The following is a 24,692-nucleotide window of genomic DNA, read 5'->3' as shown; positions in this document are numbered from 1 at the left end:
TCTGTTGGGGGATTAAGGCCTGGAAAAAAGAGGAAAGTGAAAGGATATGTCAACTCTGTATTTATTTAAAAATGCATTATCAAGGAAGCTGGTTCCTAAGGACCATCCAGGGATTCAGTATTATGTCTGTTCTTTTAACAGGTTAAAGCTTGCCACCTGAAAGACTCAGACAGTTCCTGTGAGACAGCCAGAATTTCTGAATTCAGGAGACTGAAGATGCTGCTGCTGCTGCTGCTGTGGGAGCAGCTGTTCCTGGTGTCATTTGTTGGCTGCCTTGCAGGTAACAATGATCTCCAAATTTCTCTTCTTGAACTGTGCATGAGTTCCAGATTCAAGGTTTCAGCTGCACTTGAGGAGGAGAACCCAGAGGCTTTGAAATGCAGAAGTTATGTAGAGTTTAGAAACCAAGCATGCAGTATATGTGTTAAATAATGGAAAATATTAAACGTGAGTGAATGAAAAGAGCCTTTGCCACATAGGGATGTGCTTGCCAGGCAAGCAGAAATACTGGGATGCATTAAGGATGCTGTTGGTGGCTGTGCTGATTGAGGAGCTGCAGTGTGTGTTTGTCTTTAGCTGGATGCTGCACATCCTTGCTGAGGCTGATTGCTGCAGCTTTTCCCAAAACCCTGCTTTGGAAAGGGCTTTATTCCCGAAGAGCAGCCCTGTGTTGTTGCTGAATTGGTGCAGAGATTTGCTTTTCTTGCTGTGTCAGGCAACTCTGGGAGTTTGGAGCCGTGCTGCTGCTGCTCTCCTCTCTGCTGCCACACCAGCCCTGCAGAGTCATTTTCCTTTCCCTTTTGGAGCTCAGGGCTCATCTCTCTGCTCAGCCTCTGCTCCAGTCTCCCCTGTGATGCCAGGGGTGTGAGTGGAGAGGAGCAGCTCCTCTCCTGTGCTCAGGGCTTGGCTCTGAGGTGAGTTCTGTGCCAGGAGCAGGGCAGTGTCCCCTGTGCATCCTCCTCAGGATGGCCAGCACGGCTCTGGGAGCAGGGCAGTTCCTGCCCTTGGTGGAGCCTGAAAATGGAGTGCTGATCATACCCAGGGTCTGCTGGGGATAGATGAATTTGCTTTCCAAGAGCTCCAGTGCAGGAGGGAAATGCTGGGGCTGCCCTGGGCTGTCCCCTGGCTGGGATCTCCTCCTGATCCTGTGCTGTGCCAGCCTCCCCTTCCATCCCCTTCTTCCTTCCATCCATCCATCCATCCCCTTCTTCCTTCCATCCATCCATCCATCCCCTTCTTCCTTCCATCCATCCATCCATCCCCTTCTTCCTTCCATCCATCCATCCATCCATCCCCTTCTTCCTTCCATCCATCCCCATCCATCCCCTTCTTCCCTCCATCCATCCCCTTCTTCCTTCCTTCCATCCCCTTCTTCCTTCCTTCCATCCCCTTCTTCCATCCCCTTTTTCCATCCCCTGTGTCCTGGCTGTGCTCAGGAGGGTTGGAGTCCTGCACACAGCTCCAAGGTAAATGGATTTAGCTTCTCATGGAGGCTCAGAGGGCCAGGAATTTTTTTTTCTTTTTTTTTGGCTTAGTCAGGAGCGTGAAAGAAGGGGAAGTGGCATTGTTAAACCGGTGTTCCTCCTCCCAGCCCGTCTCTGCACCTATTTCAGGTCACTCCCTGCAGCTGGGTCCTTGCCAAGTGTCAGTTTAGTGGCCATGGGAGTTGGTCAATTGGAGAACCAGCAAGAAGTCAAGTGAAAAGCTGCTTTTCCTGTTTCCAACAGCCAGCTGGCAGGCTTGGGAGCCTGGAGCAGCCATCAAGGATGTGCCTCCCAGAGTGAATGTTGGATTGGTGTCACTGGGGAGGTTGTGTGGAGTCCCTGTCAGCACCTGCAGAGACACGAGTTGAGCCAGATGCAATTCAAGGAACTGAGCATTTCCAGCTGCCTGACCCATCTCCCTCAAAACTCTGCAGAAGGGCTCGATCCTGACATGAAAAGCTGTTCTTTGGGCACGTGTTCATGCTAACATGACCTGTTTGCTTCAGTTGCACCAATCTCTGCAGTGGAGCTAAAATCCACTTGGGAATCCTGGAGCTGGATTGATTTCTAACCAGATTTTAGTAAGAGCACTCTGTAAACGTGGAGACAAGTTGTCAAACAATTTGGAGAATTTTGTTTTAACCTCTTATTAAGACAGATCAGCAGGTATTCTGCCTGCCCATAGAAAACCATTTTTCTTTTGCTTTGCCTATAAGCAAAAAGACAGTTCTTGAAAGAGCTGTGTGCAGTTCAGTGTTATGAAATAACATCACAGCTGCAGAGAAGGAGATGATGCTGATCTTGGCTTATGAACCCTGACATTGTCTGTCTTTGCAGATAATGTATTTCAAACTAGGCCCCTTATTGCAGTGTCCTATATTGAATTGCTTTTCCTTTATCTGTTGTGAATCTTCATAGTTCATCAAAGGGGAGAATGTGAGAGGATCTAATGAAAAAAAAAAAAAAAAACAGTGGCCCTTGGGTTTTTGTTTATTGGAGAATGATTATATCTGTATGACTGATGATGCCATGGTCTTTTTTGACCATTTACCTTGGGGAGCAAAAAGGTGATTACTGAGTATTAAATATATATATGTGTGTGTGTGTGTGTATACATATATGTGTGTATATATATATATATATATATGTGGGGTTTCCAAATGTCTGCCTTATTAGGAGAGGCATTTCCATACACAAACTTTAGCATTATCATCTTTAAATTACTCTGAAGACCAACTTTAAAGATAAAAATGAGTAAAACGTGCAGGGCAACATCAACAGTATAAGTGCCAAACTAAACTTTGCTAAGTCATGAATTAATTCCAGGTGTAACTTCTTGCAACTTGTGATTCTTGTAGGGCTTTCACCCCTCCTGAATGTGCTGATTGCACTTGGTCCTGGGGTAGAATTCCTGTCTGGAATGTGTGAGGAGGAATTTGATGAGCAGTTTGATGCATTTGTGAACCCCCATCACACAAGTGTGTAAACACTTCCCTGCAGTTTGAGAGGCAGCTGCATTTTCTGAGCACTTTTGTGCATTTTGGCCTGGTTTTGCTGCTCCTGGAGAGCAGGGAAAGGCAGGAAGGGCAGTGCCTGGGCTGCTCCAGCCCTGCAGAGCACAGGCTCTGCTTTCTGCACTCCCTCCCCTGCTCTGCCCTTCTCTCCTGCTGGAACCAGCTGCTCTCCTCCCCAGAAATGGATGTTCCTAAATCTGCTCCTGAGATTTAACAGAAAATCAACTTCTGAAGAGTGGTTGAAGGGGAAGGAAAGCTGTGAATAAAGAGAGAGTTCAAAGAAACGAAACAAGGAGGACCCTGTGTGTAAATGCATAAATTTTTCCCCTTCAGGAGATGAAGGGGCACATTTCAAACATCCAGGGTTTGAAATATCCAGGGTGAGACTGGAGACACCACTTGGATTAACTTTCTCTCCTGAAATTCTGACTCCTTGCCATCACAAACTGTGTATCCCGACACTGGATTTGCTGCACTTTATTTAAATAGAGAAAACAAAAAATAATTATTAATTTTTTTCCTCCAGCCCTTGCAAGCCTTGGCAAAAAAACAACCAAACAAAACCACAAACCAAAAACCCAGCCAGTGCACTACTGTAATATATAGAAATTATTTGGACACTGAAGCCTTGTTCCTGTTCTGTCACTTAATACTAAAATTTGCCAATAGGGAGATTTTTCTTCTAATTCCTTATTCAGCAGTTCATTTGAGTTTAAAACTAGATCATAGTCTATGTATTTCTTTATGTCAATTCAAGTGTTTTTATTGCTTTCATTTTCATTTTTTCATTTTGTTTTCTCAGTCTAATACAGAAATAAACTGTTAGGCCTTCAGGCACAGCCATGTCATGTATCAGATTCACAGTTCTCTTTTTGAGTGTCAAGTTTAGGAGACTTATGAAATTGGAAATCATGATTCTTTCTTTATTTTTCCAAAGAGCATGAAAAAAAACCTGTGGTCTTACTGCTCTGATGTTGTGATTGAATCATGCCACAAGGAGAGCAGAAATATCCCCTTCAGATTTAGTCTTTGGTGGGGAGTTTCTTTATGGGTTAAAGTCCATTTGTAAGAAAAATTAAATAAATAACATCATTTACTACTCTTGTTCAAATTCAGTTTTCATTAAGAGTTACAGCCTTCAGCCAGAGCCAGCCTGGCTTTTGATGCATAATGCTTTTGCATATTAATAGTAATCTCCTTTTTGTGCATTATACATGCCCAGCCATCATGTTCAAGTGCAGCTATGCCAATAGTGACTGTCAGAATTGTTTAGCTGGGATGGCTTGTGCAGCTCTACCAGCACTCATTGCACTGCCAAAAAGTTTGGGTTCAGCTAGTTGCAAAATGAGGAACTGGCCTTGAGAGTTCTGCTTTCTTCCTGAAGTGTTTGGGAGCACAAAGGTGATTAGTGAGCATTATATACATATATTTATTTATAGATGCAGGCATGTATATATTCAAAATGTCTGCCTTGTTCAAAATTTCAAAACACACACTTTAGAATTATTATTTCTAAATTACTCTGAAGAGCAACTTCAAAGATAAAAATGAGTAAAATACACAGAACCACACGAACAGTGGAAGTGCCAAATGAAGACAGCTGAAGTCATTAATTAATTCCTGGTGTAACTTCTTGCAGTTTTTGATTCTTGCAGGGCCTTCACCTCTTGCTGTAAATCCTGCCTTCCTCTGCAGCTCCTTCATTCCTCCTGGGTGAGGTGACCACATTTAATCCATTCACTGGGAATTAGGTGAGGGGGGGAAAAACAGAGTCTCCTTCATGAGGATCTGTGTTTTCTGGTAAGCTAAATGTAAACTTGGAGCTGGATATAAATTCAAGTCCAAAGCCCATGAAAAGACCTTTGTTGGTGTCCCAGCCTTTCTCCAAGTTCATGGATTTCCACCAGTCTGGGTTTCCATGGTGGGTGGGCTCTCACCAGTTACAATATTGAATTCCATGAGTGCAGAAAATGCTGTTACATTCAAATTCTTTTTGAAGAGAGACCTTTAATAGCTTTTGAAGGGTCTCCTTGGTCTCTGCTTTATCTTTCAAGCTGAGGAAAGCCTCCTCTTGAAAAGCAGCTCCCTGGTGCTGCAGATACTGTCTAACCTTAAAGCTGAATCCTCACCTTCAGACAATTAATGCCTCCTTTTAACGAGGCAAATGCTGCCTTTATCTTCATTAATTAAGCTCATTGCAGATTTGATGGCATTTGAATGGAGGGATTTTGGCTAGTGGCAATTCTGATTTTCACATGAATTACCCAGAAGGACTTTCCAAGTGGTTTATCCTGCAATAAAATTCTGTTATTGCAAATATTACTGAGCATGAAGGCTGCACATTTGTACTTCTGCAGTTCTTCTGCCTGCTGCAGTTTGAAGTGCAGTACAATAGAGCAAATAACTCCAGTATATTTAATCTAAAAGGTTGTGGAGTTTGGGCACATTGAATAGTAATCCCTACTGGAACACTTACTCCAGTCCACAAATAAATATTGATTTAACAGGAATTGTGGTAAATCACAGGGCTTTAGCACTTCTGTTTGCTGAATTTTTTGGTAGATAGATCATAGCCTGATATTTTGTTTATGGTTACTTCTTTGCTGTGTGACTTCAGCCTTTTTTGCCCAGACACATTGGAAAAAGTGACTTTTGAAGATTCCCATCTTGCCTGCCTTGTGACAGGGACAGCACAGGAGCCCCTCCATGGGTGTTTTTGGGTTTTAGTGTGGAACAACACAGTCAAAGTTTCAGAAGAAGTGAGGTCCTGAAAGTTGCTGCAAGACTCTTTGCTTCCATCCATTCCAGGCCTTTGCTTGGGAAGCTCAGGACATCGTGGAGTTAAAAAAATCAGATTAAAGAGGCTGAGACTGACAGTTGAAAAACAGGGGAGGTACGCTGGGTTGAAATCTAAAGCTGAATAATTTGGCAGATGTTCAGCAAAACAGCAGAACTGAGAATAATTCAGTTTGTATTTAAAAAAAGCTTTTCAGTAGAAACTGTTCTGATTTTTCATGTTGTTCCTTAATGATGATGTTCAAAATGAACGCTTTAGGTTTTTAATTTTGGGTGATTTTAAATATGTGGCTGCCAGTGCCTCGGACAAAAGCTTTATTTGTGCCATAATTAACCTCTCCGTTTTTTGTGTAATAACAAATGTGTTAATGGTAGCCTTTAGCTCCTCCAATACAGGATGTACATATCAGCAGTGAGATTCCAGGGATCAGTATTTATCAGGGATTAAAACACAAATTACACATTGTTTTTTCAGTAACAGAATAACCCAACATTGTAGAGTCTAAAGCTTAACCTCAACCATATTTACTAAACGTGTTTGAAAACCTAAGCGAATAAAAGCTGATTTACATTCCTGTCTGATTAGCACAATCAGAACTTATTGATGCTAAAACGAGCCAAATTTCCATAACTATAAACAGAATATTAAAATGCAGTTGACTAGCAGAGCATGATGCCTTTCCCCTCCTTGGATGGAACATGGAGTTACGACTTTCTTGGTGACTTTTTAGGGGTCTTTCAAGAAAATCAAAGGCATTTCAAGGCCAGGCCTTTGGGTAGGGAAGCAGAATTTTTTCCAGGCAAGTTTTGCTGCCTTGGAATAGAAAGCAGGTGATGATGTGTAGGTAAATGTGCTTGTGCTTGGCTGTCCTTTATTTCTGCATAGCTGGGGGTCAGATGTTCAGGAGCATTTCAATGTAGAAACCACTTTTTTTGAAGCAGCCACTACAAGTATTTGTAGTATTTTACTCATTAGATGTGGCCAGAAAACCTCAGTGAAGAGGGGGAGGTACAGAGTGGCTTTGTGATGTAAATTAAGGAATTCCATACTGAAGCCAGCTAGGTGTTTCCCTCTGGTGTAAAATGAGAGTGACAGAATGGTTTGGGTTGGAGGAGACCTTAAAGATCATCCAGTTCCACCTCCTTTCTCAGGCAGGAACACAGAAACATGGAATAATAGCACAATAAAGGAGTTTTGAGGAGACCTGGGTTTGGTTGTGATGGCTCTGAGGTTGTGCAGGTGACTCAGGTGTCCATTTGAATTGCCAGGAAAAAGCCCAGTGACACTTTAAAAGTTTCTGTGTGGTGAATCTGGGTGAAGAGTCCCAAAGCTGAGACTTGCCACATTATCCTAAATAGCATCAGGGTTGGTTCCTGTCTCTGAAGTGTCATTTTGGTAAAAAGTGCCACGTGAGGAGCGTGACTTTTATTCAGCAGACACAGTAGAGCGTATCAGGATCCTGTTTGAAATAATCAGAAAATTTTGCATCTCCAGTGCTGCCACTCCAGCCTCACAGACTGTGAGCAGCAAAGCCACACCTTGCACCTGCTTTGCAAAATAATTTGGGGCAACTTGAGGTGTTCTAGGTGCAGCAAGAAGCAAAGGACTGCAAAGAGAAGTGTGGCATTCCCTTGCCTTTGGCAGTTGTTGTGCAATAAGAACCTGAGAATGGTTTAAACCTGAATTAAAAATAGCTTCATTTGCATAGTCAGGGGTAATCAGCGTGTATTTTGTCCTCCTACAGCTATTTGTAAGTCTGAAAGCAGTAAAGAAAATCCTCAGGTAGTTGGATGTTTGATTCAGTTAAGGATTCTCCTGTAGAATCCTTAACTGGGTGGCACATGAAGATCTCACTGCTGGTAAACACCTGAGTGGCAAATTTTGATGCTGGGCAATAGCTTGGGAGAGATAAGGTGCAAATAAGAGTTCCTCTCCCAGAGCTGTGCTGCATGTCCTGGAAAAGTTTCTAGCTTGATTATTCCAGATTATTTCCAGGCTTTATGTTGCCAGAGATCATCCCCTGGTAGAGACTTTATGAATTGGGTGTTTGAAGGTTTCATCCCGTTTCTCATTTTTAAGGTTTGCTGTGTAGGGAGATCACATGGCCCTGGATTTATTGAGTCAGGGCAGCTCTGGGGGTGTGGAAGGGAAGGAAAGACATTTTCCCTACGCTCTTCAAAATGAGAAGAGACATTTATCCTGTATCAACAACTTGAAAATGGGACAGATTCATTCCTTGCCACGATGTTTTGTGCTGGCTGGGAGATGATTCCAGCAAGCACTGATAAGAGAGTGTTTTCTGAGATAAAGTACTGACAGTAATGGTGCCTTGGCTTTTGGGGGAGAGGGGCTGTGTGACAGTTCTTTCTGCCTTCAGAGTTCATAAGAATTGCCTTTGATTGCAGCTGTAGAAAAACCCTAAATCTGAATTTGCTTGCTAGCCTGTATAAAACTTTATTGTAGGCCACAGACTGTAGTTTAAAGTGAGACAACTACTTTGGCTGAAATTATTTTTTATGCATAATTTATATCTAAAATCTAAAGATTCATCTTCAATTTCCCATCTACGTCCGTAGCATTGCTGCAGAGGGGACATATTTCAGCTTTTGCAAGGGTTTGCCTAGTGAGTGACAGCAGTGAGCAACATATTGGGAAATATTACTTCTAATTCATTTTTTAAAGTTTTTTGAATCTTAACATGAAATATTGTACACTGTAAAGAGATTCTGACGAGAAAATGAAATTACATAAAAGCATAGAGGAAATGAGGGAGAAAAAGCAGTTGTTTCAGATCATAACCTCATTGGTTGGGGTGACAGTTTCAATTCCATCTGAGTTCTCTCCAGTTCTCATCCTTTTTATGTTGGATTAAGTAACAGTTTTTGTCTTCTTATTCCCATAGCAACCTTATCTCTCTTTATTTTTTTGATGTAAATCTGCTTGTCTCTTACTGTCTTTCAAAGCTTGTGCATGAATAGCTTGTGAAGGAGAGGAGTGTGGCAAGGAGAGAGCAGAGACTTTCTGGCACAGAAAATAAGGGAGAGAATATTTTGGAGCAAAAAATAGCGAGCTTAAAAAATACTTTTTTCCTCCCAAAGCTGCTTTGTGTCCAGCCCTTGTCCCTGTTGGTGTCAGCACTGGGAGAATCCTGGTGCTGGAACCCTCAGAGTGCCAGGGATGAGGCTCCAACCCCAGCACCAACCTGCTCATCCAGAGTGCTCCCCATCCTCAGCCAGGGGCAGCTGCTGCTTGGCCTCAGGCATTAAAGGAAGTTGGAAAATGCAGCTGTTGCTTTGTCTCCCTACATCCTTTTATTTTAATTTTAATATTTCCATATTACATTTATATTAATATATTTATAAGATAAATATATTATAATTGAAATAGATATTTATATTAAAATATAAGTGTAAATGTAGATATAAATATTCTAATTTTTATAAATATATAATTATATATAATTATATATCTATATAATTATTATATATAATTATTTTATATATACTAAATTATAAATTAATAAATTATAAATCAATAAAATATAATTATTATATATAATAATTATTAAATAATATATATTATATATACTATATGTTATATAGTATATATAATAATATATATTATATACTATTATTATATAATTATTATATATAATTATTATATTATATTATATTATATTATATTATATTATATTATATTATATTATATTAATATTAGATACAATTATTAGATATAATTTACCTTTATTTATATATATAATTATATATACAATATAAACATACTAATGTCTATATTCTAATTTCTTTTTATATTTATATCCTTTTCCATTTATATTATATTTAATAATATAAATAATAATTTATATTCTTAAATACTTCCTTTGGACTTCCTTATCACATGTCTGAAGTGAAAGGGAGACAATGGACACCAATATGATTTTAGATTTTTAGACTTTATGCCTAAATTCTGAAATCTTTTTTTAACTGGAGCCTTTTGAAATGCTGGCTTCGTTTCTGTAAAAAATATTTATAGATGACAAAAAATTGTGGCATTTCCTGCACAGCTCCCCTCACCTGGTAAAGCTTTAAATCAAAAATACTTTAATTCTGTTGTGTGTGTGCTTGGTTTCTTTGTTTAAGAAAAGAAGTGATGTTCTTTAGGCTTTTTTGCATTGCAGGACTGTTCTTAACATTCTGAAATATGGATTATTTGGGAAAACAGAGTTTATATTCACTAAAAAAATCAAAGCAAGTCCTTGCTAAGGAAAGTATTTCAGCTCTTGATTTGTGTGTCAGAATTACCCTCATGGAGTCTTGTTAGCCCATTTAACATGCTCCTGGTAATATTAAGATAATACTTAAAAATGTTTACATTCCATTAATACCCCATTAAGGGCCTGCTCTGAAGCCCATTGAAGTTGATAGGAAGGTTCAGGAGGCTCTGAATGCTTTGATCTCTCAACTGTAGTTTTTGCAAGTTAGGAAAAAAATCAAACATGAAAATTGTTCCAGTCGACAGAAACACGACTGTGCTGTGCCCTACCCCACCCTTCATGGCTGTGGGATCTGGAGCCTCCTCCAACTGAAATAAAAATGGAGAATATCAATTTGGAACATGTTTGACAGCAGCAGGCTGGGGTGTAGAAAAAAGGGTGTTGCTAAAAGGCTTTGGATGAGGAGCTGGAGTAAGGGGAGGCTTGGCTGGGTGGCTGAGAGAATTTGACTTCATCATTTAGCAGGTGTAGGGTTTGGTTTTTCTTTTTTTTTTTTTTTCTTTTGAGATGTGGAGTGCCCTGGCATGGTTTTAGACAACATTACATTATTTAAAGAGCACCTTCAATAAGGTAGAGCAGATGTCCTTGTCGTTGGAGGTCACTTGGAAGATGTGCAGAGGGGGATTTTGGGATGTGGTTTAGTGGGACTTGGCAGGGCTGGGGACTCGAGGCTCTTGGAGTTCTTTCCCAGCCTAAATGATGCTGTCATTCTATAACAAGCACAGTACTTGAGATCTACAGAATTACTCTGACATTCAGTGAATTTATAAGAAATACACAGCAAAGTTTGGCTGAATTAACCCCTGGCTGCAGCCCAATAAATGTGGACAGATTGCAAATAACAATTTCAGTGCCTTCACTGGGTATCACCTTACTTTAAAGATACTTTTTCAGAGCTCCAGTTTGCTGCCAGCCTGTGTATTTTGCTTTCTGATGTTCATTGCAAAGCCAAGCAGGCATCTTAAAACTGAAGCAGTGGAAGTTAGAGAGCTGCTCCTATTACACTGCCTTGCTTGTGTCTCTGTTCTGGTATTGATTATGTATTTATGTCTTGTTTCTCATCCAGCGTGGCACTGAGCAGTTACAGAGAGCCCAGGCTGGGACTTGTGGGGAGTCTCATTTAATAACCAAGGAAATTCTCTGTACTTATGAGAAGAGATGCAGTACCTGATTTTATTTTCCTGTTATTGCTTCTCTCAGCCCCGTGCAGCGAGACATCGTCTCTCTTTTTTTATGGAACTGTATTTTTTCAGCCCATGACTTTTTATTCAGTTGTAGTTAAGGATATATTTCTGAGGATTACATCACCCTGCAAGGAGCAGTGTGGCTTAGGCTGGGGATCAGGCTGCTCATGGAGCATCTGCCACACAACAATTCTGCTCAGATACCAGCAAAAAGATTTAAAAGATTTGAGGTCTCCCTGTCTTTTGGGGGTTTTCTCCTTACTTACATGTCTCAATCTATTAAACTCTCCTCAGCCACGCTGGGATTGTATTTATGTCTCTAAATGGAGTAGCAGAACTCAGCTATTTCTCAGGAGTTGGGTTTTTTTTTTCCACTCCTGCACTCTCTGTTGTTGAATGGTCTGATGCTGAATTTATTAATCTCTGCTGTTGCTTGCTCAGGTGTACTCCCTCGTTCAGCCACAGTTATTCATCCACTGAAGGATGTGCACATTGGTCCATCATGGCATATTAAAGGTTTGCCTCCTCCTGCCACAGCTGTCATCTCTTTGACCCCTCAGTAAACTAACAGTCTTCCACATAATTTTGCTTTCATTCAAGTGTAATGCCATTACTGTGGAGGCAGACAGAATGCAATTCTCTAAAGATCTTGTCTCATTCCCTTCTCTTCCAGGGAGGTTAATGTGCTCAGATGATCCCTGCCTTTTCTTTCTGCTCTCTTGCTGCAAGAAGAGCAAAATAAAATAGTGCTCCTGGATAATCTGTTTGGACTGGCTTTTGGGGGATGGAGCAGACTGGGAAGATGAACTCACCAGCTGGGTAGAAGCTCTCTTTACCACTTGTGTTTCAAATGCCTTCATTTGTTTTCCTAGCACTTTTTATTTCTACAGCTTTTTACAAAGATGTTGTACAGATGTTTTCCTGAAATGGAAGTAACTGAGTCAAAACCTCTTTACCCAAAACAAGCTAAGCCAGGTTGAAATATTAATGATGTCTGGGAAGCACTTTAGTCTGAAGTTGGAGCAGTGTTTTGTCCACAGCCATTTGTCATTTACAAGTGGTAGCACTGCAGAAAACCCTCAGCCTGCAGGGAATGCAATGCCTGCAGCCACAGTGCTGGGGTCACAGTGATTCCTGATTTTGGGAATGAGAGCTGGGATGGTCAGAAAGGAGCCAGCCCCAGCAGGAATCCTGTCCCTGATGCAGGTTCCCTAATGAACTTACTGTCATTGTCACATCTAATGACTTGGAATGGCATTGATTGCCTGTACTGTACACACTGCTATTTTACCCACTAATTGAGTTAAAAAATCAAATGAGGCAGTGATTTGTTGGGTGTAGGGGCTGGTTCTGCACTGCCCCAGCCTCTCATCTGCTGGCTGAACTCTTGTGTGTGATTTTCCAGAGGCTTCCCAGGATATCAAATGAGTGTATGAGTGTGTGATATGTTGCTTTTGATTTTTAATAATCTGACATTAACAGAGGTATTTTGCATTTCCTTATCTGTTGTTAACACTCCTTTGCATTCAGCTGGTTTTGAACCTCTGATTTCTTACTACATCTCTCTTCCTGATTTTATTTCAGATTCTTTTCAGAAGAATTTTTATGCTGCTTTGGTTAGCAAAACGTAGCATTTTTCTCCTTAGTATTTCATAACTTCAGCTCTTAATAACACATGCTGCTCTAACGTACTCTTTCATCTTTTTCTGTATCTCTTTTTTGCTTCCATTTAAAAGTAACTTTAGCACCTCTTTAAGCCAATTGCATCTTCTCCATCCCTTATTTTTCTCCTATCTTTCCTGATGAGGATTCAGTGGAATCACTGTCTTATTTCTTCAAGGAACCTTACTGCCTCATAATAAATGAGGCAATAGTTGGTGGGGAGGAAAGAAAAAAACAACTTGTCTTGTGATTGTAGGTCTGAGCTTTATATCTAAACTCTGCAGATCCCAGTTCTGCCTGAGCCAGGCCAGATGCAGTTTTGTCATCTCTTTACCCCTTTGTTTAATTGTGTAACGATTATCGTTCATAAAGCAAAACCTGGGATTTGTTATCTGCCTGGGGATTACACTGATTGGGTTTTCAACGTGCCTCTGGTACATCTGGGTCAGAGCAATGATTAATATTGAAAGAGGGCTTCTGTTGCCAGGCTGAAGCTGTAGCACATGTCCTGAAAAGGCTGCTGTGATTTTTGAGAGGCTGTGAGGGGCACGAGTGGATGTGTGGCAGAGCAAGGGGAATTTGGGCTTGATGACAAGCAGGTGGAATTTGTCACCCTGCTTGGGCTTGTCACTGGCAGGAGCAGTGGGATGAGAGGTAGTGCTTACAGTGCTTAGAGTGGAGAAAATCAGCTGTGCCAGAGGTCATTCATGTCTCCCTCTGATGAGGGCTCTGTGTTGGTCTCACAGGTATCACAGCAGGCTTTTACTGCCTGACCCTGCTGTTAGCCCTTCCCCACTCTGCAGTGACTGCCCTGGCGTTGTCATCCTGACTTGGCTTTGCCTGGCTGCAGCCTCTGGGTCTGTCCTGCCTCAGAAATGCCCCAGGACCGAGTGCTTTGACCTTGTGGTGGGAGCATCCTGCAAAGAGCCTCTCTGGGCATCTCCTGGAGCTGCTCCCGAATCCCTTCACCCGCACCACGGAGCCTGTGCTGCCTGCTGGGAGCTGCTGAGGGCAGCACAAATGTGAGAAAGCTGTTTAACAGCTCCACATCAGTACAACAGCAAGCACGGGTCCAGCTCTGTGTGTTGGAGCAGCCACACGTGGCCGCTGCTCCTCTGGCTCCCCCAAACATCCCGCCAGGAGCACGGAGCCAGAGCTGCAGAATAACCTCACACCTTCCACCGAGCGCTCAGGCTCTTGAAAACCAGTTAAACACACTGGGCAGCACTTCAGAGGTTCCCAGGTAGGACAGGAAAGTGGCTGCTTTAATAGCAGGAAGCCCTGGTGGGAACCACAGTGCTGCAATCTCACTGGTGGGGCTGCTGCTTTGTGCCTCTGCCAACCTTTGTGGTCTTAGGCAACCTCAATTCTGGGGTTTTCTACCTGCAAATAATTGAGTTTGCAGCCTCAGTGTGTTCTTTTAATTTTATTAGGGACTAGAGAGTAATAAGTTTGCACGATACTAAATTAGGTTATGCTGTGGTTTTCTTCTGCTTTTCATTAAATAATTAATTAACAGCTCGTGCTTGAGCACAGGTTGGAGATGTGACTTTGTTGGGAAACTTCATCATTTGGCTTTCATCTTCAGCACTGGAGAAATGATTTTGCTTCATGGACTCTTCCATGGTCTGTCTCCTGGAGATAAAGTCCTAATTTTCATTTTTGCATTTTTATGTGAACCTGGCAAATTAGTATTGTTTTAAACACCTCCACTGTCCACACCACAGCAACGTGGGGCTTCTTGCAATTTTTCTACCTTATCTGCCACAGAAAATCCCTGTTTTGCTTGTCAGCTGCAAATGACATCAGGGTAAGAAATGCCTTTCCCTGCATTCCTGTTCCCTGAAGTCTGTAAGGAAATAACTCCAGACTGCCAGCTTTAGCCAGTTTTTGCTACTGTGAAGGAAGTGAACAAAATCTCTTCTGGTTTGCTTTGATGTGCTCCTGAACATCCATTAAGCTACAACCTCAGTGTTGCTGTATGGTGCTGGGATAGAAATAGATCATTTTTCTTATCTCTGCTGTCCTTCTGAGCCTGTTAATGTAGTCTAATCCCAGTGAGTAACCCCAGAGATTCACAGGCAGAAATGTTTGGAGCGGTTTTGCAGAACCTGCTCTCTGCTGTGGTGACGCCTTGGTGCTCACTCAGGTCCTGCTGGGGTTGGAGACGAGTCCAGGGAAGAGCACCTTCTGTCCCTGATGCAGAAATGGTGGGTTTGAACTTCCCAGGAGCAATTAATGTCAGTCCCAAATGCTGTGTTCAGGGTGCTGAGTCTGGGGGGCTTTATTTGTCAAACGTGGAAATTCGCCCAGCTCTTCCTTGAAATTGTGCTGTGAATAGTTAATGAGTGAAATAATTTCTTCCTCAGCGTGAGCCAGGCAAATGTGCTCTGAAAACATATTACTTTTATTTCTGCCTCTTTTTCATCTTCAGTAATAGAACTAAAAGTTTAAATTTCTCCTAAATTCCTCTGTAAATATTATTTTTGTTGCGGTATGAATCAATCCTCGCACCTTGTCCTCTCTGCAGCTTACTTCAAGTGGGTTATTGAATTCAGTTATGTAGAAATAGTCACCTTCTCCAGGTTCCCTTGTATTCCTTTTATTAAAGAGTTGAGGCATAACATACCTGAGGTTGAGAACCAGTGAAGAGGAGAATTATTAAAATAAATACAAAAAATAAAAGTCCATTAACGTGTGTTAATGTCCAGTGTTTAACACGTCCAGTTAAAAATACTGAGCAGCAGCTGGACCTGGAAATAAACCCCAGCTGATTTGGAACTGAAAATGGCCCAGGTGATTCTGGCAGGGTGAGTTGTGGGTTAAGGTTGGATGTCTTATTCTTGGCTATTTCACTGTTATGAAATAATTATTATTGCACTGTTATATAATAATAGTAATAATATATAAACATAATATATGACAATATAATTATGTAATCATATATATTATCTATATTCTATAATATTTTAATTTTTATATAATATAAATGAAATAATATTATTCCCCTGTGGATGGATGGGGAGATGATGTGTTTCATTGCACATACAACAGAATATTTCATGTTATTGTGCTCAGTCCAGGTAAGGCCCCACGTTTTGATGAGAACACAGCTGTCAGGAGTGGCTGTGAAATTGGATTTTTCTGCTGACTCAGGTTGGTGGTTTGGAGGTGTGGAGGCTGGGGTGGGACATCTGTGGGCAGGACCCTTCTCCATCTGCTGGGTCTGTTCTTTGTCACTGTCACATCTGGGCTGGCCCAGGTGGCCCCTGTCCAGGCTGGGGTCTGTGCCAGGTGCTCCATACCTTGTGAAGGAGGAGATGACAGATCCTGGTCATCCAGGAATCCTTTCTGGTGATATTTTTTAATGCTTGTGGCAGAATCTGTGCATTTCTCTGTGTGGAAGGGGCCACCTCTGGAGACATAAAGGGCTGAACTCAGTGGCAGGGGAAAAAAAAAATAAATCCCTCTGTCATCAGCATGTTCCCAGTGCTTTAAAACTGAGCTGTTGTAGGATGGTTTTCATTGATTTATTTATTGAGGAAAGGCTTTTTGGGAACAGTGCTGCATATTTAATAAATAAACAAACCTTCAGATAATTAGAGCTAGATCTGGCAGGGCTGTAGCCATCTGTTTAACTATTAAAATGTGAATAGCCTGGTGTTCTTCAGCACTAAACCTGCTCTGTGCTTACCAGGCCTGGTGCTCAGTAGACTGCCAGGATGTTCTTAGGGCTTGTTTTGGGAAAGTGTTAGAGGGGAAAAAAAAAAATAAAAATCTCTGTTGCATCTGAGAAGTCGACTGTAGGATAATTTCCTTGAGCAAACATCCTTGCCTCCTGAGATGTTTCTCAAATTGCTTGAATTGCTTTGTTCAGTGCTGTGTTTGCCTGGAGTTGAGTGGTAATTCCCAGATAATACGAATTTATGAAAGGCATATTTTTGGAAATATCTCTTGGAGAACGGTTTTCTTTCAAAACATGCATTTCCCTAGTAACGCTGTTAGGGCTTGCTTTGGTTTCTTTCCAGTTCTCTCAGTGCATTTTTGCCTGTGCAGAACATGTTTTAAAAAAAATACTCCTTGTTTATCAGATGTTGAGTCAACTTTTATGCTATTAATATTCTTTTATTGCCTTTTTTTTAATCTCTGGTCCTTTCCTTCATTCCACAGAGCCCACAGATCGCCTCATCCCTTCCTGTCCCTCTTGCCCCTCATTATTGCAAATTCTTCTGCCTCTTCCCATGCTGGCATCTCCTGCTCACCACACTCTGATATATCTGTGCCAATTTATTTTTTAGCTTTTCCTGCTTGTGTTTATATAAAGCAGACTTTTGAATTATTCTCCTTTAATTGGTGTAAGAGCATTTAAATGTCTCCTGTTTGCTATTTTCCTGCACCTCAAGTTGATTCAGGGGAAGAGTTTCAAAGATTTGTAGGGTTTTTTTTTTGCTGCTGTTGGCTGGTTGTTCACCTGTGAGATATTCAGCATTTCATGAGATGGAAACAGCCTGCAGGGTCTGTTCTGCACTGAGGTCTGCTGCATTTTATTGGCAATATTTCTGTGGATTTCTGTATTTTAAACCCACTGGATTTCCGTGCTGTTCTGTGGACACTCAGGTGGGCTCTGCTGGTGGGACTGCCCTGAGCAGGGATGGGGACAATATTTCCAGTCAGAAGTTGTCTGACTGGCATTTTGGGTGTAAAATGAGCCTTGGAGGGGGTGGGAGGTCGTTTTTCTTGCTCTGTCAAGGAGCTTTCAGGGCATAAAATGCAAGTTCAGCCACGTGGCACAGAAGAAGGGGATTTTGTTGGTGTGGAACTCTGTGATTCCCTGTAGCACCAGCCTGACCAAGTGAAACCCTGGAGATGCTTCTGAATCTCTCCTCGAGTGACAAATCACCCCCACCCTGCCTGCTTTGGGTGATGCTCACGATGCTCACTCCTGCACTGTGAATATTTTTGTCCTCTCGTTCATCCCAGCAGAAATTGATTGCAGAGATGATTTTTGGTCTCATCCCTCCCTTCTAGCTCAGTGTGATTCTGCCAGGCTGGGAAGGAAAGCAGCAGAAGGTTTTTCACTGGCTCACCTGCAGCCCTGGGCTGGTGTTTCTCTGCTGTGTATCCCAAATATCCTGGTGGAAATTAGTTATGCAAAGTGCACGTTCAGTTTTGGGTGTCTGTCTAAAGAAATCCCAGGTTCATGATCCCAGCAGTGCCTGGGTATAGCCAATTTTGGGGTTTAGGGGGTGGGGGAGAAGGTTTGCTCATGCACACAGGTGAGTTAGGGGATGGTGTGGAGGGTTGCTGGGTTTTGTTGCTGCTTGTGTTTGTTTTTTTCTTTTTAAAGAAACAAATTGGTGTTACTCTGTTTTCTCCAGCAGTTCTCATTACCAACACAGCTATTACAACGTGCTGAGGCTGTTATTTGCCCTCAAGAGCCGAGAGAGTGGAATTTCCGTTCTTTTTAATAAAGTGACTTATACCAGGGCGAGTGGGCTGTGAATTAGTGCTTCATTATGGGCTGACATCAAACAGAGTCCCCACTTCAGAATTACCCACTCCAGAAAACAGCTTACATTTGGTTGTCTGACTCATTTAGGCACTTGAACATCCAATACAGAATTATACCTAAAGTACATTTAACAAGTTCTGCTCCTTTGAATAACAGTGGGTCTGATGCAGCAATACAATAAATATTTTCATGGCTATTAAGGCACAATTATGTTTGTAGAGCTTGAATCCTTGTTCTGCAGTTTTCAAAACATGGTAGAATTGCTAACAAACATGTTGACAATAAAGAGCAATTGATATAAGTGTGATAACGAGATGCTCGGGTGTTGCTGGACTTGGAATTGGAAACCTGAATTTAAAAAAAATAAAAACAGTAGGAAAACTGAATCCTGCTCCTCTCACAGTGAATGTGTTCTGTGTATTACTTAAAAAAATAAATAGGATTTGGTGCAAGTTCTAGCACTGCCTCAAATCTTACAGAGTTCCTGTGTACTGGTGTCTGGGGGTGAAATATCACACAGGTTTCTTGACAAAACACCACATAACTCAGCAGTGCCACACGCCAGCAGCTGTGTGTGTGGAGCAGCTTTGTCATCAGAAACGCTCTGGATTTTTCACAGCACCATGTTCTGTGTCTCTCCAAAGCATGGCTCTGCTGTTTGATGTGATCTTGGCCTGTCCCTCCTCAATTACCTGAGATCACAAAACAGAAACCTCTGGGAGGTGATTGCAGTGAATGTGGTCAGCGGGCTCTGAGATGAGTTCTGATTTATTCTTTTATCGAGGTGTCACTGTTGTCAGTCTCATCCACCTTACAGAGATGCTCCAGGTCATGTTTTCCCATCATGAATCCACAAATTTTTATTTTATCTTTTAATTGTCCTGAGTATCACAGGAGTGTCCCAGTGCAGCTGTGACAGGTTTGATACTCACATCACTGTCACTCCACATTTTGGAATCTTTCTCAGCCACTTGAAGTCTGAGTGCTTGAGACTGAAAACTTGGCTTAATAAACTTAATAAACTCCTTAAAAGGAGGGAACCCAGTGGAGTGTACAGTTTTCCCATCCTGTTTGTATGGGCAGGAACTCGTTTTGTTGCTCTCACTTTGGGCAGAATCAAAGACTTTTAAACAGAGCTGAACTGTGGGTTTTTTCTCCATTTTATTGCAATGGTGGGTGTATTTCAATGGATACAACTTTATGGATTTGGTACTAAAGCAATTAGGCAAATACATGTATTAGCAGGGGGAAGGAGAAGAAAATGCTGTTTCAGGAGTCAGAAAGCCTCAGTTGCTAATTTTAAACTTCCTTCTATATGGCAAACTATAAACAGGCAATAAAAACATTTAATTTGCAAATTACAGTTCTAGCTTGGTTTTTATGTTGGATATTTTTTTTCCCTTGTAGTCAGGATTTTTGTAACATTTTTTCCAAAATATTTTCAGTGGCAGGATTAGAGCCTTTGCCTGGTAGGGTTAAGTAATTAAATTGTGGTTTTTTTTCCCCATGAATAGTTGCTTTTTGGATGAAAGCAGATTAGAAGTGAGATGTAATAAATGCAAGGAAGAAGTGAAAAGATTAAGGCAAGAGAAACTAATGAAAGCACTTCAGTTTGGTGACCAGTTTGAGAGAGTTTTAAAGATATGCTGGTGGATAAAACAGTCTTTAGTCCAGCAGATAAAATGCAGATGCACTTTGTGTGTTTCTGGCCTTTTCTTTCACTGATCAGTGGAATATTGTCATCCCATGGGTGCTGAAAAGTGAATCCTGTTCTGACTCACCCCTCCTCAAAACCATCTTCTGTCCTGATCTCTGGTCTTTGTTCCCAGTTATATTTTATCTGTCAAGACAGGCATTTCAGCAGGATAAGAGCCTCTGATTTCAGAGGGATACAGTTCAATCTGTAAAAGTAAACAAGCCTTGCCATTATTAGTCCACCTTTTAAGGGATTTTATTTACCCTGAGGACTTAATGTCCCTTCCCAATGAGTTCATGTAATAATAAGTTTTGTCAGAAGACTCAGCTCTCCTCCCTGGTGTTATTGTGCTTGGAATAGCAGCTTTATTAAAAATCAAACAAAAAACCTTACAAAGAAGCTCAAGGATAAACAACCACTCTTGATACACTTCCAAACATGCCTGGATTTGACCTTCAGTCCTCTGAATCTGCTGCAGGAGCACCTGAAAATCAGACCAGAATCCTGTTCAGGGGCAGCCAGTGCTCGCTCTCCAAGGTCAGAGATTGGGACTTCACTGTGTCATGCTAATAAAGAGCCCTGCTCCTGTTCTGCATGCTGATTTTTCATTATCAAAGCTGTGCCAGACAGGAGAATACAGAAGTTTGTAGAGAAATTAAGTGCTGGTATTTTGGCAGCTGTGTGATGAGTCTGCTGGTTGAGCTGCTCTGGAAGGTGGGACGGGGAGTTTCATGCCAATTTGTGGGAAATTATTCTTTTATTGTGCCGTGGCTCATATCCTCCACTTTTGGATGGATATGCATTGCTTTTTGTTAACCCCAAAAACTGTTAATCTGTGTCAACAGTCTTCACCTGCAATCCGTGATTAATAATTCCAGTTTTTACAACATTGCAGTGCTCAAACTGCAGGACTGTGGTGGGTCCTGTCTGGGTCCCACATCCCTTCCCAAGGTGCTCCCACCCAATCCCATCCTGCCATTTGTTGGACAACACAAAGACAAGGAAGGTTCTGTAGGTCTGTAGCTGCAATAAATGAGCCCATGGGCTTAAAAACCCGTTTCAGTTATGGAAGTGGTATTATTTAAGATTTATGACTTCTGATGGTTGTGATGTAAGAGGGCAAAATGTGATCTAAATGAATTTTTTATGTAAAATATTAATTCTTTGGGTGTGATTCATCCTGGAACACAGCAGTGTGTTCTCTGAGGTGCTGTCAGCTCCTGGTTTTTCCTTGCATGGCCCTGAGGAATGGTGTTGGGGCAGCTGATGAATGTATAATGTTGTGGGGGAAAGAGCAAGGTGCTGGAGAGGCCTGAAACAACAATTCAAGGCTGTGCTGTTTTGAGCCCTGAGTGAAATCACTTTGGCTGGGGTTTTACATGACCTCTCCATCACATCCAGCAAAAGGATCTGAGTTTATTCTGAGGATACCTGCGTGGAAATTCACTTGGAAAGCTGAAAACAGCCTGAGAAATATTCTATGAACTTGATGCATGCTAACAAATGATTGTACAACGCTCTCTTACTGCAGCATTTTTTAAAGGAAGCATTGAAATTCTGATGGCTCTTATTCAGTGTTCTCACTGTAACAGCTGTTGCTTTGCAGTAATAAAAAATGCTGTGTTTTGGGGAAATAGCTGCTGTTGGTCAACTCACTGCTCCTATTATGCTTGGTTATAAAGACAGCCTCATTTAAAGACTGTGTTAGTTTAGCATCCTACTCAATGTTATAAAGGATTTTTTCTTTTTTAAATGTCTTCTGTTACGGAAAAATGTATGGCTTATTTAGGGAAAAGCCTTTGTAAGTGTTGGACTTTGATCGACATGTTGTATTTAGGTTAATTTTACATTACATGTAAAACATGTATTACATGTTGTATTTAGCTTAGTTCAAGGGTATAATCAGGCCCAACTTTCTTGTGTCTTGAGTCACCAGTTAGAGGGAAAGCCAATATAAATTTATGATAAAATATTTACATTTATGGAGGCTGTAGCATTTGCTTCCCCCAAGAAGTGCTGGACAATGCTGTGTGTGATTTTTGGGGTGTCCTGTGCAAGGCCAGGAGATGGACTCAATAATCCCTTCCACCTCAGGGTGTCCTGTGATCCTTTCACAGCTTAAATTTAATCCCAGAGACCCGAGGCCAGCCAGAGCAGAGCACTGGGTCAGCACACCGAGGTGCAAAGCTCTGGCTTAGTGATGCTCCAGGGGATTCCCCTGCAGGAACAGTGGTCCAGGAGGTTCCTTACTCTTAGGAAAGATCCATGTCTGTTTTCTGAATAGCTGTTATTAATGTTATTTTACATTGGACATGGGAGCTTGATGCTGTGTTCATCACAGCCTTCACTTCCAAAGAAAGAGTTGATTAAGGACCTATTTTTAAGTCATTGGCTCATTTTTGGTTATCAAAGTCAGGGTAGCAGAAGCCAGGCATAAGACCAGAATTAGCCACAGGATCTGTTGAATTATCTCACTGCAGATTAGGTCCCTTCAGCCCTAATTCTGTCACCCCCCCTTGTGCCAGGCAGCCTTTGCTTCTGCAGGGCTCAGCTGCAGGCTGAGAGATGGGAGGTCAGGATTTGGGAATGCCAGGTTTTGAGGATGTCAGGCTTCGGGGATGCCAGGATTTGGGGATGCCAGGATTTGGGGATGTCAGGATTTGGGGATGCCAGGATTTGGGGATGTCAGGCTTTGGGGATGCCAGGATTTCAGAGTGCCAGGGTTTCAGAGTGTCACTGTCCTGTCTGTTGGTGTTCCCTGGCAGATGTGGAGAGCTCCAGGACGAGGATGAGGAGCGCGGTGTCGGTGCGCGAGGGCCAGGGGGTCGTGCTGCTCTGTGGGACCCCGCCCCGGGCTGGAGGTAAGGGGGACCCTGGGGTGATGGGGCTGGGCAGCATCCCTGAAATGCTAAAAATCAGAATTGTAACAAAATCTGAGCAAAAACAGGGAGAAAGAAAGCAAAAACAAAGAAGGGGGGAGGGAGGTATTCAGGAGGATTTACTTTTATCTTGGAATGCCTTTCTCGTTCCTAGTAATTTCTGTGCACTTAATGTGTCTGATTTTTATGGGATTTCCTGTAATTAATGGAGTATCTTCTGGAGTTACATTCTGCCCAATTTCACAATTGCTGAGCCTCAATGAATCCAGTTTTCCCTGTGAGCAGAGAATTGCAGGTTGTCTTGAACAGTGCTGGTGTCTGCCTGTGTTCTTGCAATCAAGACATTCTGTGGTGGGATGGAATGGTGCTGTGTAATTTAAACCACTGCTGCACTCAGGGGGTGAGAAAAGTGGATATATGGATTCTTGGTGGACCAAAAGTTGCAAGTACATTTCTTCCCTCATTCTGCATCTTCAGTCTTTGACTAATTGCTATTGAGCCTCAAGTAATATTTGGAAGGAACTGGTTTTATTGTTTTTAATTGATACGGTGTGTCATTATTGAAGGGCTGTGATGTTAAACATTAGATCTGATTGCAAAGACAAGGTAATAAAAGCTAGACATTATATTCAATAATATAGGTGTTGTGGCCTCATAAATTTGGCAGAGTCCAAGCAGACACAGCCATAAAGTGGCAATTTTACAACTGTCTGAGCTTGCAGAATTTTTCCCCCTCTAAACTGATACATACTCTTAAATCATCTTTATAGCCTTGCAACAGCTTTGTCTTTCAGCAGCTGAGGAAATGGGTCGTTCTCCCAGCTATCTATAAGAATTAGAATGATTAAATTTTCCTTCTAGATGCAGCCCAAGGCCCGAACTGGCCCAGCTGTTCCTACAGCTGTGTCCCGTGTGTGGGTTTACACCCAGAGGTGATGGCCAAGCTGAGGCAAGGCTGCCTGCCTCTGGCAAGGTTTAAGTTTGAGGTGTGGAACAGGAGGTGGTGCCAGACGTGCTCATGGGGCTGAGAACAGTGGTTGGAAGAGGTGAGAATTCCTCCTGCAGTCAGCAGATGGGAGAGGATTGACACCCCCACTCTAATTGTGGTGTTCCTGCGAAAACAGAGCTGAGCTCTCCCAGAATTACCAAATGGCATTGAGAACTGGTACCAGAATTAGTTCAGATCCTTGGATCTGTCTGAGAGTTGGAGGATTAACTGTTAAAATTTGCAGGAGACACGGAGCAAGGTGGAAAAAAAACCCCTCTCCTTTCTTCACTGAAATAAAGCTGTAGCAAGGTGACACAAAACACTCAGGGTGGGATGCAGGGCAGGAAGTCTGGGATAAAACATCCAGCCAGGAAGCAGAGGTGGTTTGTTAGGAGGGGCAGGGATGGTTTAGGACCTGCTGACCTGGCCTGAGGGATGTTCAGCCCTTTCCAGATCAGTGATCTGACTCTTTTTTTTTTACTGGGAGTCTGTATTTATTGCGCTGAGCTGTCAAATAATTCCAGACAATACTAATTCTAAAAACGTGCTCCACCAGCTTGTTTCCTCTCCCCCTGTAGCCCCCAAATACTCTGCTTTTGTTTTCTGGTGTGTTGTGCAGTTTCTAAGATCTTGCTAACTTAATTGCACTTGTTTCTTGCATTCTCTGCAAAGTTTGCAAGAAGAGACTTGATTAAATAGTGAT

General features: G+C 42.0%; 1 protein-coding gene across 1 annotated transcript in view; it reads left to right on the top strand.

Moving 5' to 3' along the window:
• Positions 1 to 216: 216 nt before the first annotated feature.
• CNTN3 (contactin 3) overlaps positions 217 to 24,692 on the top strand; it is a gene marked incomplete at both ends in the record, with an annotated part of 75,770 nt that continues 51,294 nt past the window's right edge. The window contains 2 exons of the mRNA XM_084214565.1: positions 217 to 280; positions 22,888 to 22,983. Coding sequence (XP_084070691.1) covers positions 217 to 280; positions 22,888 to 22,983 — 160 coding nt within the window. The remainder of the gene's footprint in view (positions 281 to 22,887; positions 22,984 to 24,692) is intronic.

Source organism: Fringilla coelebs (assembly GCF_963513975.1).
Source record: "Fringilla coelebs genome assembly, chromosome: 13".
Lineage (NCBI taxonomy): Eukaryota > Metazoa > Chordata > Aves > Passeriformes > Fringillidae > Fringilla > Fringilla coelebs.
Note: the sequence above shows the minus strand (reverse complement) of the source record. Positions and strands in the feature narration are given on the sequence as shown.